This window comes from Scleropages formosus, chromosome 7 (assembly GCF_900964775.1).
Source record: "Scleropages formosus chromosome 7, fSclFor1.1, whole genome shotgun sequence".
In the NCBI taxonomy this organism is placed as follows: Eukaryota; Metazoa; Chordata; class Actinopteri; order Osteoglossiformes; family Osteoglossidae; genus Scleropages; species Scleropages formosus.
Genome location: NC_041812.1, coordinates 17,877,080 through 17,897,107, shown reverse-complemented (window position 1 = coordinate 17,897,107; position 20,028 = coordinate 17,877,080). Strand labels below are relative to the sequence as shown.

The window sequence follows — 20,028 nt, the reverse complement described above, 5'->3', positions numbered from 1 at the left end:
TCTCAGAATGAAGGCAGAAATATCCATCTGTCAGTCAATTTAATACCCTACCCTGGAAACTTTGAGCATAAGGCTTAGGGAAGAACACCCTGGATGGGACACCAATCCATCACACACACACACACACACCAAGGCAGGAATATACCATGTCAAGTTGTCAGGAGATTTTACTCAGAATTAAAGGACTTTCACTTACGGAGTTCAACTGACTTTTTTGGTGAAAGTGGGTTTCATCTCTGCTCTATTTTCCCCATACCGTCTGTTATCTTTGACTTCATTAGGTTTTTTCAGTAATTTTTCACCTCCTTTTCATTCTCATAATCTTACATTCTTTTCTTGACGTCTTGTAATTCTGCACAGGTGGAGTGAAGCGGTCCTTGTGCAGATTTCATGGAAATATCTCTGTTTCTAGATGTTACGGCAGTAGACAGCTGACAGGTCAAATGTGTTTAGAGCGGAGGCAAAATCCCTTCCATTAGAGCACGAAGCACGTGATGCACTTCCAGTCCACTGTGAAGGGACCCAGGGAAGCACAGGGCCTCAGTCTGAGGGCTCTCCCTTTCTCCTCCAATGAACCTTGTAAAAAAAAAAATAGAAAAAAGAAAGAAAGAAACGGTCAAAGCCTTTCCCGCCTGTTGCCATAGCAACGATAGCGCATTGCTCCCAGGATGGGGTGCCTCAACAGCAATGAAAAGCCCGACCTTATGTGCGTGTCATTTGCTTAATCACGCTAATGGTAGGGTCACCGGGAGTAAACAAACAGTACCGGGACAACCTGCACTTTCAGAGTTCTTGTTCAAAGGCAATGCTTAGGCAAATAAACTGTGTAAAGGCAAGGTAAAGCAACAGTAACTTTTTTAAACTTATTTTTAACAATGGCTTCAAGTTCCAGAGTATATCTCACTTTGTATTTCTTATTTTCGATCATTTCTTTTTATTTATTCTTATATACTTGTCTAGATGTGATTATTGATGTAGTTCCATGGTAATCCCAATGTCTGTCACCATGTTGCTCTTTGTCACAATGTTGTATGTACAGCATGATGCTTTGGTATTAATCAAGGTATGGTCGTTCTATCTATCTATCTATCTATCTATCTGGGTAAAAATTGAAAATGTAATCTGTTCAATCCCCTTTTGTTGAAAGCCTTCACTAATAATGATTCGTTCTCATTAATTCCAGCTGCTGCCATTACAAGTGCAGCACCTCAGAAGAGCTGACTTCCAGAACCTGACATGTGTTAAAGAAAGTCCCAACACCCTCATGTGTGTCTACAATCTGGAAGCACTGTGAGCTCCTTAGATCTACTACTCTAAGACACTCACACACGCACAAAATAAGGACTGTGTCTCGTACTGGTCATTGCGCTCTCGGAAATTTTCGGAAGAACATGGCCCCTGTACATTTGTTTGACACTTTTCGCCAAAAGCAATGTAAAATACAAATATTTAGCCATTCATGCAGCTGTTGTGTTTTTTTAACAGGAGCATTTCATGGTAAGTAGCTCACTCAAGGGTCCTACAGCAGAAGGTAGGATTCAAACCAGGACCCTTTTCGATACAAGGCAGCGGCTCTAACCAGTACACTGTCTGCTTCTGTGCAAATCCTAAAGGTTGTTGGTTCAAGCCCCATTCCCTGCTACTGCTCTAATACTGCCGAGCAAGGAATTCCCCACCAGATTCCAGCTGCTTAAATGTGTAAAAATACTGCAAGATGCTTTTGATGAAAGCATCAGGTATACAACAAAACAGTAACAGTATGAAAGCTTTCAGTCCACTGATTCTGGTGGATGTGTTCCAGTCAGTGTGTGTTCTTTAACTTTCTCTCACAGCCACACTGCAGCGTGGCCAGAACAAAAGTGAACATACAGTACATTAGTGCTGGGGGTGGGGGTGGGGAGGTTACGTGAAGACAATCCTCTTATGAACATCTGAGAGTGGGCTTCAGCACTAACGGCTTTGTGCGCCTGTTCTTGCAAGCAGATGGAGGGTGGGGAGTAGTCAACCAACTGGCCGAGATCTGGAGCAGCATCAGGGTTATATCCCAACTAGGGGGACTTTCTGTTTCAGGAATCATATGGAATGGGGGGTGAGGGGTTCCCCTGCACAATTAAGGTCAGAGACAAGTGGCGGTACTGAACTGCCACCACCCCAGCCAACTCACATATACACACACACACACACACACACACAGTGTCTTAGTGATTTCTTTGCTGCACCCGGAGCTGTTCTGTGCCCCTTGCCACTGTGCCTCTCCCTCTGTCCCTTTGTCCCCCTTTCCCCCTCTCTCCCCACCAAGTACCAGATGTGAGGGCCAGAGAGGAGGACCTGTAAATATCTCATTCTCTAAATCTCAGTGTCTTTTGCTTTCTCCCCTCCTCCACTCCCTCCCTCCCTCCGGAGGAGGAGGAGTGGCACACATGTGCTTTCCGTGCCGAGTGCGTGAGCTCTCCTTCTGAGACAACTTGATGCGCTTCGCTGCCCGCTCCTCACCTCGTCTCTCCCCTTCTCGCCTTGGTCATCTCTTTCCCTCCCTCATGGGGAGACAGCATGCTTCTGCAGGAGTGCAGAAATAATATTTACATGTAGAGACGTGTGAGAGCAGGCGACCCTGCCACAGTACTTTCGGAGCACAGGGGAGAGAAGGAAAAAGAAGAAAGAAAGTGGAGACGGAGAGAAAGAAAAGAGAAACGGCACATCGGACTGTAATAATAACAGTGGAAAGGGACAGGTGGAGAAGAAAGACGTGAGTGAAGATCATAGCCGGAGGAGACCACAACATGAAGATCATAGAGCTGCAGACTGCTGTAATACTGATGCTGGTGCTCGCGCCCGGACCGCAATGTGCCCGTCTGATCAGGAAGAGGGGACTCAATCAAAAGGTGAGGAGAAGCCGGATGTCGCGGGTTGAACTGTGCAAAAACTGAAGTGAACAGGTAATGATTAGAGAGCAAAGCTTCAGGTGGTGCAAGTGTGTGCATGTAGCTCTGTGTGTGTGTGTGTGTGTGTGTGGTGGGGGGGGGGGTCACAGCACTCTCCCTGCTGTTAATTCAGTCACCGCTGGTCCGACTGATCAAAGCTAACGTGCCTTCAAAGCCACTCTAATTGGAACATGCTGGGCATCCCGTGCCCATGTAAAATCTACCAGATCTGTGACCATGTTCCACCCCTCTTCCCTTGGCACTACGGGACAAGATCTTCCCCAGTCAAAGCGGAACAAGTGACCTGCATCTCTTAAGAATGACGAGTGTTCAGATGGTGACATTTGCAGGGCACGTTGGAAAAAAGACTCAGAAGTTCAGAACTCGCTAACTCGGATTTTCTCACCACAGATTTTACTCACAGCATTCAGGTTCAGCTCAGGAAATTAGTTGTACGAACTTAGATGCCGATCGAGAAGAAAGCATCAGCGGAACTGCAGCCACCCCTCTTGTGATCTGCAATAAGTGCAAGCTGGTAGGAGTGTGTGTGTGTGAGCAAAGGGTTACTCCTCAGGTTCGTCTACACCTTCCCATGTGCCAGCTCTGTTTAGTTCCAGTCTGGTTCCAATCCAGCTGGGCTCAGTCCCCGTCTCATTTGTAATCAGCTCCGCTAATTGGGCTCTAAACCTCTTGTTCAGCAGTAAATGTTGCTTGACTTTTCTTATAAAGCTCTGTAACGATTTTACGCCTTCATCCTTGGATGGATCGTTCCATGCAATAAAAGTTACACACAGAGTTTTGACATTGGCAGCTTGTATCGCGTAGGACATCTTTGTCTAGTAAATTTGTTCGCAGACCAAACATGCGAAATAGGAAAAGCTGGCGTGACAACTTGGAGTTTGCAAAAAACAGCTTAAGATTTCTTGGGAGAAGTGAAAAATGCCCTTTCGCTCCAAGTGCACACATCTAATGAGACTGGGCTGTCAATAGGCATTATGGCCAAGGTAGAGGACTGCCTGGAAAGGCCAGTCGCCCTCCTCAGTGCTCTGAAGGATCCAGTCATTTATCACTTGCAAACTTACCCTGAGTATGAGTTTCTGTACCCATGTGCAGCTGATGCAGGTCCCACAGGTCCCTCAGGAAATGCTGGACATGGAGCTGTTGGCAGCAGCAGCTGAGGTTTATAGAGGTTAATAGAGCTACCTCTATTAGTGTAGTTAAAAGTTAAAAACCAGCTGTAGTGTCAGAGACCCATGTGTGTTACGTGAACATGTTCCTCTCCTGCCACTCAGATGCTCATCTTCATTGTCACCTCAGCTACCTCTACATATCTCCATTAAATTGCCCAAAGTGCACAATTATTCAGCCTCAAAAGAACATTACAGAGTTAGCTGATACCTCTCTCGAAAGCAACTTGAAAAAATGTAACCAATTAATAGAAGTGAATCATTTTAAGTGAGCAATCTTAGGGTACAGTACCTTGATCAAGGGTACTACAGGCAGAGGTGAGATTCAAATTTGGGTCCTTTGGGTTCATAAGCAGCAGCTATAACCATTATGCCACCTGCTGCCCATGGCTCCAATTAGACAACCGCTGAACAGCATAACAAATCAAAACATAAAACACAGAAACACATGATATGACACCTCCAACGGGAAATTAACTTGTTCCACAGGCAGACCTGAGTGTGTAAAAACACCACAACCATCAAACATTTTTTAACATTGCCAGTTAGATGGTGTGAGCATGTTCAGGAGAATTAGTATAAAAATTTCAGCTCACCTCAACGTCAACCTTAACGATTAAGGAGATCTTATTTTTTGTGATGAATGACTTCATCAGATTTCCATCACTTCTCTCCCAATCTTAAACATAGACATACATATAAAATACATACACATATGAAATCTGCTTAGTATTGTATATGTCATGTACATGTTAAATCTACGGTACATGTAAGTTTGTACCGCAGATTTAACATGATGAGCGGAAATGAGCGGAAAGTAGCAATGGACAGGGTGTGAGTAAAATAAATTGATGCTACACAAACAGCTAAGAAAGAGAGAAAAATAAAAGAAATACTTTATTAACCAAGATATTTGGACACCTGTACGCACAACACAAGTTCCACAGTTCTGAAACTTGGAGGTGAAAATTGACCATCCCAGTCAGATCTCACGGAAAGATCTAGAAGGGTGGAGTGTTCTGCTCACCCCCAGCAGCGCCTTCCATGAGCTCAAAGCTTTGTTTGCTTGCTTAATTTTCCACACTGCAGAGAAATGTGAAATTCAATGCAAACAAAGTAAATGCATTAAACAGCAGCACAAATTAGCCAGAACATCCTAGCGATTACGCTCCAGACAAACAACAGCTTCCTTCACTGACTCTGGGGCTCATGGGAGATCTACAGAGATGCGATTCCCTGACCCTGTGCAGAGAGTTCAACAAGTGACTGATACACATCATGTGTCACCAGGCATCGCGTCCTAGGCTTTATTAAATGTTCTGTTACTTCATTTAGCAGATGCTTTTCTCCAAAGCGACTTCCAATGAACTCTATGTAGTGTTACCAGCCCACACACCTTATTCACCAAGGTGATTTACACTGCTAGATACACTACTTACGCTGGGTCACTCATCCACACATCAGTGAAACACACTATCTGTCACTCACACACTACGGGTGAACCTGAACAGCATGTCTTTGGACTGTGGGAGTAAATCCACAAAGGTATGGGGAGATGTAAGAAACACATCTATATCACAGCCCTCAAACATGCAGAGGGTATCATGAGATAATGCTGAAGCATCTGAGGGAAGGTACTGCTTTTGGGTGCCACTGTTTATGGAATAAGCTCGGAGTAGATGTCGATTAAGCCTGTAGCGTAAACACACACATACAATGTCGAAAACTGCTTGTCCCGAGCCGGAACCTAACCTGCCATACAGGGCGCAAGGATGGAGGGTGAAGGGACACACCCAGGACGGGATGCCAGTCCACCGCAAGGCACCCCAAGCAGGACTCAAACCCCAGACCCACCACACGGCAGGCCCCAGCCAAACCCTCTGCACCACTGCACCCCACCTTGTAGTGTAAACAAAGCAGTGTAAATAGTGTGAAATGTTACAGTGGGCAAAGAGATCTGGCAATCTGCAGGGTCACCCCCATTTACCACGAAGTAAGAGCCTGTTCGCACTGCGTGCAGCACGGACCGTTAACTCCGCAAGGTCCCGAATCCCGGCCCCCCGTGTGCTCCTCTTCGGTCTTACATCAGCACGGTCATTCTGTGGCAAAGTGTTCCTGGAGACATTCTTCTTCTGTCCCCCACCCCCCACACACACAAAGTGCTTGTTCCAGCACGCTCTCTGAGCATGGGGAGATGGCGCGGTCGGCTCTTGGTGAAGCAGACTAATCTCTACTGCACACATGAACCCCATCAGCCCAAACATTTGCTTTCAGTTAAATAGCAGCGTGTTTGGATGTGCTACAAGTCCAGCGTGCCAAATAAACAAAACTGCACTGCGACTGCAGTCACTCCACAAAGCTATCATTAAATTAGTCAAAGAATTTAAAGAAAAGAAAAAAAAAAAAAAAAAAGCTTTGCAGGAATGTGGTCTGACACATATGCTAATGTGGAAAGACATGGAGCACAAATCCAGTTGAGTTAAAATTAACAAACTCAGTTTCTCATAATGCTTTACAAAAAGAGACAAGGACAGGCTAAAATTCAGTTGCGCTCGAAACTTGTAAGAATTGGAGATCCATTTTTACACACCAAACCCTGACCTGATAAATACCAGGTGGAATATGGGAGTTTCTCTTCAGCTCCTCTCTACACATTGTTCTGAAAGAAGAGAAGTCGTCACACGTGGTGTACAACTGATTTCAGAAGCATTGCAATGCTTATACAATTTTCAAGAACTGCTTATTTCGTTTTATTTTCCAGTTTGCCTTCCAAAGCTGTGGGCCCCTTGCAAACATTTGTGTTACACACCGTGGACATTCCAAATCGTAAATTATCTTCTTTTAAACATAACAGATTGAACCGCTGTCTGGGTTGAGACACGAAAATGTACAGTCAGGGAGAGAAAACATGACGGCACACAGCAAACTCTCCACGAAGGTGTAGAAGGTGTATTGTATCGTGCAAATACACGTGTTAGTTGTGGACATCGTAACGGACATACAGACCAATCCCTGAGAAAGTGTGTGGCATTAAAGCTGTGTTTTTGTAAGGAGGAGAGGTACAATCTCTAGTCTTGTCTTAATGTCAGCCCACGAATCTTGTTAGCGGACCCTTGTCTAGTGACCCCTGGCCTCTAACATTGGTTGCCCTTCTTACCCCACTCTCAGACAAGGGTGCCTGATTGGGAGTGAACTGAAAAGTGACAAGGAGACCAGACGCAAGTTAGCATATGACCGGTTCTGGTGGTGACTTTTTTTTCTTTATCTTTTGACCCTTTTGTCAGAACCCGAGGTTCCTTACCACTGCCAGCGCCACCTACAGGATCTATTATTGAACAGTATTAACACACTGGTCAATTATGAACTGTTCTGCAACAACTGAGTGAAATGCGAAAAAAAGAAAAAAAATGTTTTCGGGTGCCATCTCTTCCCTTTTTTCATTCAGTTTTGAGCCCACTACTCTCTCCCCTATTTTTCCCATGTTCCATGTTATCTACTCTATTATTTCTTCAATAAGTATGGTCATGACAGTAAGAACAGCATGGATGAATGAGCATAGGGTAGTGGTAAGGGGTGTGAAGTGTGCACCAAGCTGGGATATACCACAGTGACTTCACTTCCGCTCTCCACGGTCTGTATGATGGCTGGCCGAGGGAGTCATAAGTAAGTACTTCCCTAAGCCTTCCAATCCTTTGAGATCTCCTTACATTCCCTTCTGTTTCAGTCGCATCCATTCCTGGCTGCCCACTTTAGAGCAAAAGTATGGCTGTATGGTTTCCCAGTCTCCCAACTGAAATTAAACAAGTCAATAGGCAATCGTGGAGCTCTGCCATAAAGGAGAAAAAATGGAGAATATCCAGTTGCTTCATGCCTTGTACGAATGTAGGCATGCACTATATGGGGTAGGGTGTCTTTCCATTCACTTTTCTTCCTCTCCTCTAAAGTCCACAACATCTGAAGAAGCATCCTATTCAACCTTTCCACCGTATTGCCCTTAGGACGATATGGAGTAGTATGTGAGCAAGTAACTCCTGACAACTGTCGTAGTCTTTGAAACAGGCTATTCTCAAACTCACGTCCTTGATCGTGGTGGAGTTTTTCAGGGTAGCCAAATCGAGGAATGAAGTCTTGGAACATCTTTTCGGCAGCTGTCTTTCCAGACTCATCCTTTGTTGGGTAAGCTTGAGCAAAACGTGAAATGATCAGCTAGGACTAGGGCATATTCATATCCCCCTTTACTTGCTTCCAGATGCAGATCGTCTACGCTCACCAACTGAAATGGAGCCCATTGGTGCTCTGTGCTGGGCATGAGGGTGCTTTTGTTTTATGCAAGCACATTTTTTGTCACATCTCTTTCTGCATGAAGCACCAGTAGAACATTTCTCGGGCAAGGTGGGTCACTTTCTCTACTCCCACATGCCCCATGTCATCATGCAGATTCTTTAGCACCATGCCTTTAAGGTACTGGGGGAGCACTAGATGCTTGTGTTGTGCTGTTTTCCTGTACAATATTCCATCCTCCAGTTCCAGTTTGTTCCATTCATACAGTATTTGCCTAGTTTCTTTCTTCAGGTGTTTCCTCTCCTTTTTATTCAGAATCCAACCATTTTTCTTTTATTGAAATGATTTAGTTGATGGCACTATCTTCTCTTTTAGCTGCTTTAATGTTCTCTGGTGTAACAACTGAGAGACTTCCTACCACTAGAATACCTTCATCCTCAGAGTTCATTTCCAAGGCTGTTGCCCATGGAATATTGTCATCTCTCACCTCCTTACAGCCTTGCCACACTGCAGACACCATTTCTGGGGACAATGTTTCTATATACTCATTCAAATGGTCCTGGAGTTTTAGAGGGTACCTTGACAGTGTGTCCACATCTGTATTCATTTTCCCAGGCCTGTATTTTATGTCAAAGTGAAAACCTAATAGCTCACCAATCCATCGATGACCCACAGCATTTAATCTGGTAGTGCTGAGGACATATGTCAACAAATTATTATCTGCATGAACCGTGAAGGTTGGAGCATAGTAAAGGTAATCACAAAATTTGTCACAAATTGCCCATTTTAGTGCCAAGAATTCCAGTTTACCCAAGTGTAGATGGTAATTTTTTTTCTACTGGCATTAATGTCCTGCACCCATATCCAATGATGTGTAATTTGTTATTCTGCCATTGGTAGAGTACAGCTCCTAGTTCCTCATTTGAGGCAGAATCTGTGTGCAATGTAAAAGGCAGTTCAAAGTCTGGATAAGCTAGTATGGGTGGATTAGTCAACATGTCGACAAGTTTTGAAACAACACTCTGATGTTCTGTAGTCTATGTGATGGCAGTTCTGGAATGTAACTGCCCGTTGTCTTTCTTGTGACCTTTACCTCTCAAACTGTTGGACTGCATTTCGGTGGTTCTAGCCATTTGTATGTGATGGGCTTTGGGGCAGTTCGAACAGAGGCTTTGCCAGCCAAAAGAAATCTTGGATGACTAAGCTGTAATAGCTGAAGAAGCCAAGCAATGTGCGAACCTCTCCAACTGTGCAAGGTTTCTTGTCCTTCAGTGCCATCCCTTCTTCCAGGTCTGTTGGATCAATCTGAATTCCTTCCTCTGACACCAAGCGACCAATGTACCTCACTTGCCTTTTAAATAGCTCACACTTCTTTGGTCGAAGCTTTATGACATGTTCATGCATACAATGCAGTACTAGTTTGAGGTGGTCTAGATGTTCACTAAAGGTATTTGAGTAGCAAAGCACATCATCTAAGTATGGGACACAGCACTCATCTCTAAGACCCTCCAACACTCCTTCCATACATCTCTGAAATGCCACAGGGGCATTTGTCAATCCAAAGGGTATGCGGACCCACTCATACAGGCCCCAGGGTGTGTTAAAAGCTGTAACATGTCTGGATTCTTTACTGACAAAGCCTTGATGATAGGCACTACCCTGACCGAGAATGGAAAACCATGTGTTGCCACCCAAGCTATCCAGCAGGTCTTGTGTCCTTTGCAGGGGATGCCAATCAGGTATGGTCTTGCTATTCAGCTCTCGAAAATCTACACAGAGGCGTAAACTACTGTCCTTTTTCCGTACACACACCACTGGCAAGAAATAAGATGGTACAGATTTCTTAATCCAACCTCTTTCCAAAAGATTTTGTACATATTCTTTAACTTCCTTATACAGAGGTTTTGGAATAGCATTGTAGCACTTCTGAACAGGGGTGTCATCCACAAGGTTGATTTTCAGCTTCAAACTGGGTATGCATCCAATGTCTCCATCTTCACAAATGAATATGTCCGATTCCTCATAAAGCAGTTGTCTTAAGACCTCCTGTTCACGCTCACTGAGGTGACCGACGTCAACAGGTGGGTGCCATTTTTCTGTGGATCCACCTTCACTAGGTGGTTCTTTTCTCTGAGAATCAACATCAGCAGAACTGAGTTGCAATGAGCACAGCAAAATGTCATTGATCTGGTCCTTTGGTCTTGGAGCACTAGACTGTGCGCTTACCGGTCTGGCTTCTACAACTGGCTCAATGCTACCCAACACGAATCTTGGAGGAAGGTAGATGTCATGATGCTTTGCATTCTGAACAGGGATTCTTACCATTTTAGAGGCACCAGGAGGCACATCCACAAGAGCCGGAAACAGTTCCAACCGCTCTGGGCAGCCTTGGTCCAGGGCCAGCTCAAACTTCATTGTGCCTCCATCTGGCCAGGACCTCCAACGACACTTCAGCTCCTGTATTTGACCATGGTGGATAGTAACTCCTCCTTTCCCAGTCTTCACAACACAGCTTGTTGGCATTTTCTGAAGAGAAACTACATTCACAAGCAAAACTAGAGATTTAGCAATGTCCTTTTGTACATTCATAGCTTCAGATCAATTAGGCTGATGTTGTCTGCCTGATTACTGTTCCCTCTGATGACCTCTTCGATTACATTGAAACCCAGCAGTGGGTAGTCCACACAACTTTGAGTCACTAGCATAGGTACATGCATTGCTATTTTTCCATGTTTGCTGCTAATGATTTCCAGCAGACTTTCAATCCACCTTCAAATGGCATAGTGGTCCCATCGGATGCCATGACATGGAGCTGGCTGCCAGTTAACAGGCTCTCAAGGGATTGGATTCTGACCTCTGGCAAGGCTTGCTCAACCCATAACCTTCCTACAGTGCTAACCTGAGCCCCAGTGTCTAACAGCATCTGAACTTTGAAGTGACATGTTGTCATACACTTACTGCCAATTAACTGGGCAACAAATTTCTCTTTGGTTCCAGGGCCTTGTCTTTGTGGTCTTCCTGCTTTTAGCATTTCCTTCTGGAAACAGTTTACCATAGCATGGGACACATGGTGTACAGCAGTCACTGGTGGTCCCTCCCCAGCGAACTTCCCAAGTTTAGCGCTTGACTTTTCTTCAGGAGGCAACCAACTCCCCTGTGACCCTCTTGGCCACATATAAGACAGTGAGTGCAACTGCCCTGGTTCCGAGATATACACTCCTTGTACTTTCCCTTGGTTTCAGGTCTGACCAACTGTCTTATGCTTGATGAAGCCACCAGAACGTGTTCTGGTGCTCTACTTACCAATGGAGTGACGACAGTCTCTAGATTCTTAGCTAATGCAGACACTTGTGAAGTCAGTTCCTGTATGGCAGTACGATTGCCTTTAACTTCTACTCGAGTCTAGAGATCATCTTGCCATTACCATCATCCTGTTGTGTTGAACTAGCATTAGCTACTTTGAGCTTATGGGTCAGGCTTAACCATTTTTGTCTCTCAGCCTCCTCACTGACTGACTATGTTATTTGCTCAAGGATGAAGTCATCTGTAACATTTGGATTTGATAGGAGAGACCTTAAATCTGTTCTAACAAGCACATTTTTCATTCAGGCCCTGATACAGGGAACGAAGAAAAACGCCTTGAACTAGTTTGCTGTCATATTGAAACTCAGACCCACTTTGTTGTGAAGCAAACAACACTCTCTAATTTACTCCCACCAGCCTATACATAAACTGCTGAGGAGATTCCCTGCCTTGCTGTTTTGCATTGCTGAACTCCTGAAACAGTTTACTACTTTTGTCTTTGAAATGTGCTCGCAAGAAACGCTTTAACTCCACCACAGTAAGGCCATCCTTGGTGCTAAGCATCTCTTTGAATGTGCCAGGTGTAATTATCTTAAGCACCATTCTAATGATCTCTGTCTCAGTGAATTTCTCCTCTAACCCCTCATCAATCTGTCTACATGGTTGTAGTAACTCAAATCAGAATCAACATCAGAAGTTTGACCACCATGTATCTTAAATTCTCTGCAGGGAAACCATGATACAATATAAGACATTTTAACCACACCTTGTATCTGTTTGGTTGCCTCTGACAGTGGTGTCATCGGACCAGTCCCAGAGGTTGCTGCAACTCCTGATATTAATTGTACTTGTGAGCTCGCTGCGGGGGTGATCCCACTGGCTCTATGAACTCCACTGACTCAGTGTTCTCATTTCCATGGGACAGAGTCTGTAGTTGGAGCTTGCAGTACGTCAATGAGATCACGGAAGGCAAGCAAGCTGGCCATCCCTTGGTCCTCCAGACTCCGCAGTTGTTCACTTCTCAAAAAGTCAACAAGGAAATCAAAGAGTTCCATCTCTATCGCCTCTGCCGTTGGCAAATCCTCACCTACCTCTTCCTGACAAGAGACTGCAAGTCTATACAGCACATTGGTGTTTGCAGCACTGACCAGATGATGAAGTTGTCTCTGGATGTCCCACCATAGCCCAGGTAGTGCAGCCATCACTGAACATGTGAAGTCCGTCGCTTAGCTCGCTGATCTTCGGAACTTGCTTTCAGATTCCAGCAGTTCTGTGATTATTAGCAACCACCCACTATGTGGCGCTAATCCCGGACAAACCCCCAAATTGTTACTCTACTCTCAGACAAGGGTGCCTGAGTGGGAGTCAACTGAAAAGTGATAAGAGACCAGATGCGAGTTAGCATGTAACCAGTTCTGGCAGTGACTTATTTCTTTAACTTTTTACCCTTTTGCCAGAACCCGAGGTTCCTTATCACTGCCAGCGCCACCTACAGGATCTATTATTGAACAGCATTCACACATTGGTCAATTATGAACTGTTCTGCAACAACTGAGCAAATTGCAAAAAAAAAAAAAAAGGAAAAAAATGTTTTTGGGTGCCACTTCTTCCCTTTTTTCCCCATTCAGTTTTGAGCCCACTACATCCTCAAACAGAGGGGAGATGTACACTGTGAAGCAGCACAGAGCAATGGCTTCATTGCACAACTGACCAAGTAAGGACTTCTCAAGTCTCAGAAGAGGCCATTATAGGCAACCGTGAAATCTGAGTTCACCAAGGGGTCAGGACATTTGGTCTTCGAGTATTTGGTACATGCTGAACATTCTGCTAGAGCAGGAACGTTATAGTGTACACCCTGTACACGCTGTTCACATTAACAGAGCACTCCTCGAACAGCGACGGAGAACAAGGCAAAGCTGACCTCTGCTGGCTGGTGGATATCAAACTACGTCTTTATCCGTAGGTCACAAAAACTGGTTGGTTGGTTGGTTGGATGGATGGATGACCTTTATTAATCCCAGAGGACAGTTGCATGGGGCATTATAAAAACAGTAAGATTTAATATTTACACACTGAAATTTACATTAAGTATATTAAGTCAGCAATGCTTAAACCACTTCTTCAGACTTTGTACCTTAGCCTATGCATCACACAACTTATCTACAGAACAAGTTAGATCCCAGGGGAGAGTCCATGTCTTGGAAAATGGTATGATCTGCATCCCAGCACTATACTCTCCTATGATTCAATCCATCTGTGCCCCTCTCAGCTTTCAAGACCTGAACCTTTCACATTCTCAGCATTCTAGCCTACAGTCCATTTCCTCTCTGCTTCTTTCTCATCTGTGGCCCTCCCTCCCCTCAGGACTACGAGTACTCGAGCCAGCTGCAGTCAACCCAGCACCAGAAAAATGACCGCTGCCCACCACCGCCCCAGATGCTCCCAGAGCGGGCCTGTGAGGTGGCCGGTTGCCATTCTGACTCTGAGTGTGAGCGTCACAAGCGCTGCTGCTACAACGGCTGTATCTATGCCTGCCTGGAGTCGGTGCAGCCACCCCCAGGTGAGGAGTTCCACCATTTGGAGTAAACCACAAACATCCTGTGAGCAACCGCAACCATCATCCATCATTTATTAAACCAAAACTGATTTTGCACAGCATATTAGGCTGTGGTAGGAAAACATGTTACAGGTTATACAGAGAATGTGTGCAAACCTGAACATATGTATATGTATCATACACAATATTTTAGATATTGTATATAAATAGAAAAATGCAGGCATGTGCACACAATTCAACAGTACAATGGCGCTGTGGCGTATCAGCTGCATAACCAAAACATGCTTTTGCAATGCAGTCTGTTTCTGTATGGATTACAATGGTGTCATCCTCACACTCTGCCATGTGTTAACCCTTTCCATGTTTTGGTCAGTGCTGGATTGGCTGGTGCAGCCCAAGCCCCGGTGGCTTGGAGGCAATGGCTGGCTGCTGGATGGACCAGAGGAAGTCCTACAGGGTGAGGATATCGCACCACTGGCCCAGTGGATCTCACAGACAAAGCAGTTCTCAACTTCCTGTTGATCGGTTTCTTCATTCAGATTTTGGGGAAACTGACGATCATTCCAGCATCCAATATATGCAACCCTTTATCAAAATAATCCTTGTTTATGTAGTAATACTACAGAAATCTCTGGACTCAAAATCAGTACAGAATTACAGAGCAGCTAATCACTTACCCACATTCCTCTCCTTAATGGATAGCAGTCTGGATTCAAGACTGGTCATTCCAGCAAGACTTCTCTCCTTATATAGTATCAAAAGCTCTCCAATCTGCCCCCTTCTCATCAGTTCTCATACTTCTCATCCTCTCTGCTGCATCTGACATGGTCAACCACTGCACTCTTCTTACTAAACAGAACAGCTGGTTGTCAAAGGATCATCAGTGAAAGGGTCTGAATCTGACCAGTCAGGTAGATTCTGCCAAGTTGTTTGGTCCCGTTCCCTCTCAGCAACTCAGTGCTCCTCAACAGGCGTTCCACAAGGCTTGGTGCTGTACTGCTTACTCTATCTTTACAACTTCCTGTGGCTTGATCATTGCCTCCAACAACTTATCTTACCTTTGTTATGTAGATGAGACACAGCTCCTTCCCCTTTTTTTCACTCCAGCCTCTTGCACTGCTGCATGTCTCTAATTTCTCTGCCTAGATGGCCAATAGTCATCTACAACTCAGCTCTTAGAGTCAGATCTTCAACTCCTTTCTGGGCCTTCCACCTATTGCAAAACTCTCTGTGAAGAACATAGATGTCCATCTTATCTGCTTTAATAGTCAAGAACATGCGAGTAACAGCTGACTCAAGTCTCTGTTCCTCCCAAAACAATGAAGGCACCCGAGTCCTGGCATGAACTGGGTAGTTGGATGCCAAGGACCTGCTGGTGATCGAATTGACTTTGTCTCTAAAGAATGAGGCAAAATTGTGGCAGTGAGATGGACGGAGGAAAGAGGGGAAGGACACTGTAGTTTATTCTGAAAAAGAAAGTTTTTGCTGAGGAAACAGCACAGTAAAAGGACACAAGGAGCTCATTATAAATTTCTGTAAGACTTATAGATTTCTGCCATTCTGATGAGAAGCGCGGAATTTGGTTCTGTTAGTATGGAATGTGTCCGATAACCATGGACTAAACTGGGAGATGTAGCAGCGATGGCTTCCTTTGGTAGACCTCTTTGTCTTTGCACCATGAGGGTGGGCACATTAAGAAGCTGGCTAATCAGCTGAGAACCGATCACCCCCTACATGCCAGTAAGAGAGGTGTGCTTGTCTATGTCTAACCACTTTCCCATCCCAGTTACGAGGGCCCCAAAAGTGAAATTCAATGAGTTCCCAGTTTTGGCTTTGATGTGGTGGAACAAACTCCCCCTGACCTTCAGAACTGCTGAATAACTCCCAGCATTCAAGAATGGTCTCGAAACCTATCTGCTTCAGACCCATTTCCAGAAGCTATACACAGAGTGTTCAAAATCTACTAATATCTGCGTTTGCTATTTGAATCTTAACTTATAAACGCAGTTACATGGCAATATATACCAGCAAAATTGTGGTATCAAACAAAGAGGCTGTACTTTAATAATCACATTTCTGTCTAAAGCTCTTCATCTGTTGTCGATGCACATTTTTTACTTAAAGTTATACACAGATTTATGGAGAAAAGTGTCTGCTAAATTAAATATAAATGAAATGTTGACGTGTGTGTGTACCTCAGCGGAGGCATGCAGCACAACAGAAGATGGAGATGAGCCTTTGCACTGTCCTACTGGGTACGAGTGCCACATCATACACCCAGGCATACCTTCAGCTGGCATCCCTAATCGTGGACAGTGCATCAAGCAACGCGGCAACTCTGGTCAGCCTACTTCAGGACACATGGCACTTCTCGATTTCTGTTCCTCAAACAATCATTTACAAAATTAACTTTCCATTATAATATGTTATACTGTACATATAATACACAATTCTCAGTCAAGTGACCAGTCGTGGATCTTCTATGCAGATGGCCGCAGCCTGAGACACAAGTACTTCAAAGATTACAAGGACTACACAGGTAAGGCCATGCTGACTGAGTGTCATATTCCTTTGTGTACAATATATATAGGTCAGTACTTCCCACTTTTTTTGACACATATAGTTGGCTGAATGACTATGTATGTATCTTCGCATCTGCTGCTTTAATAAGATCTTTTCTTAAAAAGCATTTCATTCTGTGTTCACGCCTTCAGGAAGCAGCTCCAATAATGCAGTGAGGTATGAGGAGCACCATAAGCATCTGGGCTAGACAAGAGGGGGACAAAACCCTCAGAGACTGGTAAGGGGGTGATGATCGAAACCTCTGTCTGAAAATTGGTAAATTGAAACCAAATTTATAGAAAGTTAGCTATCTTAAATACAATCCCAGTGTTCAATATTCGTTTTGGACAGTTCAAAATTCAATTTAAAAATAATCACCAAAAAAATCACCAATAGCATAGATTATTATATTATACATCATTAACCATATCAAAATATGCCACAGAAGAAAGTGTTTTGATGAAATTGAGTGATCTTGAAAATTTCATGTTCCACCACCAAACAGTTCATTAAGCTTTTTCTTATTACTTTACTTCTCTTAGAATTTACCTCTGAGGCAGCAGACCCCTTCCTACAATATACTACCACCAGACCCAAAGAAAATAAGCCCAGGACCGAAGGATCCAGGTATCGGGCCAGATTCTGGAAAAAATGGAGACAAAAAAAAAGAAAAAGAAAAAAAAAAAAAAAAAAAAAAAAAAAACCCACACACACACTTTCCCATCTTTCCCAAAGTCAATAACAAATGCAGCTAAAGGCTTTCCGAAGGTCAGGCTTCCATAAGCATTCAAAACAGACACCAGAAACCAAAAAACAGTGCAACTAGCCGGAGGGAAGAGGAGGCTTGAGATGTGGGAGTGTTAGGTGTGGGGCATGAGAAAAATGCTGAGGTCTCACACCTCCCTCCTTCCTGTTGTTTACAACAATAACAAACATGTTCCAGTCACCCCCCTTTGTGATCCTCATGAAAAAGAAAAAGAAAAAAAAAAAAAATAGTAGCGCTGGGCTGCAAGGTGAGATATGGGGGGGGGAGTGGGTGGGTGTGCTGCTATGGCCAGCAGGTCCTGAGCAATCCCACAGCAGAGCCATTTACATAATATGAGAGGATCTATAAGAATACAGAACTACAGGGGCCATAAAATGGTAAAAAGGAGAACAGGTGTGAGAGTGCGTCTGTTTTCGTGCCTTTGTCATGGTGCTAAAAGAAGCTATAGTCACAGTCAGAGTACAATAAGCTGTCACAAATACCAATCTCAATTTCATTAGGCTTCTCTAAGAGGTATAAAGCAACATTAAAATAAAGTACAGGCTTTCCTCGTATGAATGATCCTTTCACAAAAATTCAGACTTCTGAACAATGTAATTTTTACCCTAAAATTTGCATGCCAAGCTATAAAACACGCGAGAAACACCTCATGAGAAATGGAAATTTCAACTCAAAACATGAGCCGTGTCACACCCAGCACAGTACGCAGCAAGCAGTCCCCACACTCATGCAAGCTTTCAAGTGTTGAAAGAACTTGATAAGGCAAAGTAAAGCCTTACCTCTCAATTTAAAACCTAAAGTGATAACATTCATAGAATTCTCTTGAAAGGCAATATAACCGATTTGATTCGCTATTCTTTTATTCCAAATAATACTTTACAAACAGCTCAGCTGAAAGGAGTAATCAGTGTTTGCAGAAATTTAAAGAAAAAGTGCCTTGTTAGGTAGAGTTCTAATAATAGAATTTCTTCATGCAGTGTTTTAAAGGCACTTTCGCCAAGCACGGCCTGTGCAGTGCAGGACTGCAGTGGTCCGGAGCGTATCTCAGAACCACAAGGCGCAAGCCAGGGTACACCCTGCATGGGACGCCAGTCCTTGGCAGAGAGCTCACACATTCATTGACTCACTTCTACATACTGATTCAGACTCACTAGTTTCCCCAAAACACGTATCTTTGGACTGACGGAGGAAACGGAAGCACCAGAATGACACCCACGCAAACAAGTTAAATCATAAGACAAAAAGGAGGAAGGCTATAAGGGGAAAAAAAGGAGCATACTGATGTGTGACATAGGTGATTAAGAGCTTATATTACAAGAATTAGCATTATGAGAAGATCTTCAAGAACAAATTACACTCATTCTGCGAGGAAAGCCTGTACAATAAAGTATAACAGCAGAGCATGAAATTCAAAAAACACCACTCAGCACTTTGCTATACAATAACTGTAGGTGATGGGGAAAAAAATGTTCTCAGAGCATCGGTCCAAAAGCAGGTTCCAAGACAGATTCAAAGGGAACAGGGAATGAGAATGACTGAGGCGTCATTTAAGCTGTCACATGGATTACAGCCTACCTCTGCATAAGCTCTTTCTCAACCGCATTCCACACAGGACCACATGTATGCAGACTTTTTGCACCATCTATTCCTTTTTATCAGGCAGTTCAGAAAAAGCTATTTAACACTGAACAGGTTGTATTTTTTAAAGATGACTGCTAGAGCTTTTGTGACACATACTACGTAAATGCTACCTTTTACTTCAGCGATAACTGATGAGCAGTTAAGCCAGGGAACGGGTTGGAACGAAAACCAGCATATACACAGTGCTCCATGAAATGTGTTTTGAGACACAGGTACCTCACATTTCCACAAACAGCAGGAAATCCACAAGCTATCAGTCTTCTAACTGAAGGACAAATGGAAGTCTCATACCAAATGTTCAACAGGTGCTGTTAAGACATATATTGCAAAATAAAGTAAAAAAAAATACTGTAAAAGGTGTTTTTCTTTTTACGGGAATGACAAACTATTCTGAACTTGCATTTACCCAAAACATGGTTATATACCGGAATACACATTCACAGAGAGAATTTGGTGAAATAAAGAAATTAACAGAGCGGGAAAAGTGCTTCACTCCTGGATCAGTCAATAAAAAATTTAAATTAAAAATGTATGTAAAATCCTGCACTTTTGTGTCATGTGCCAGCAAGCACTGGGTGAAAAACAAGTGTCTGTAGTAAAATATTACTATCTGCCTCACTGATGCAGCTCAGTAGTAACCAACAGGCTCTGAAAACCAGGTATGACCACTAAGGTGGTAAAGGGTTTTACCAAATACGAAATGCAAACTGCGATTATTATTTAATATAAGGTACTGGCCCAAAAGATCATTCCATTTTGACAGCTTTCTTTCTGACCCAGTGCTGTTACCGTAATGGCCATGTAAAATTG

The 20,028-nt window shown here is 43.8% G+C and overlaps 1 protein-coding gene across 1 annotated transcript; it reads left to right on the top strand.

Annotated features, from left to right (window-relative positions):
- The first annotated feature begins 2,430 nt into the window (after positions 1-2,430).
- wfdc1 (WAP four-disulfide core domain 1) lies at positions 2,431-19,961 on the top strand. The gene is made up of 7 exons (XM_018739272.2): positions 2,431-2,882; positions 14,057-14,252; positions 14,623-14,706; positions 16,450-16,590; positions 16,738-16,788; positions 16,964-17,049; positions 17,354-19,961. Exons 1-6 carry the CDS (start codon positions 2,781-2,783, stop codon positions 17,017-17,019), a joined length of 630 nt encoding a protein of 209 aa, XP_018594788.1. The 5' UTR covers positions 2,431-2,780; the 3' UTR covers positions 17,020-17,049; positions 17,354-19,961.
- The last annotated feature ends 67 nt before the right edge of the window (positions 19,962-20,028 follow it).

Bases quoted from the DNA above. Each gene is read 5' to 3' on its own strand.
- wfdc1 (XM_018739272.2), top strand. From the start codon at position 2,781: ATGAAGATCATAGAGCTGCAGACTGCTGTAATACTGATGCTGGTGCTC. The intron at 14,707-16,449 runs GTGAGGATATCG...TGTGTACCTCAG, and splicing joins ACCAGAGGAAGTCCTACAGG to CGGAGGCATGCAGCACAACA. The intron at 16,789-16,963 runs GTAAGGCCATGC...TCACGCCTTCAG, and splicing joins AGATTACAAGGACTACACAG to GAAGCAGCTCCAATAATGCA.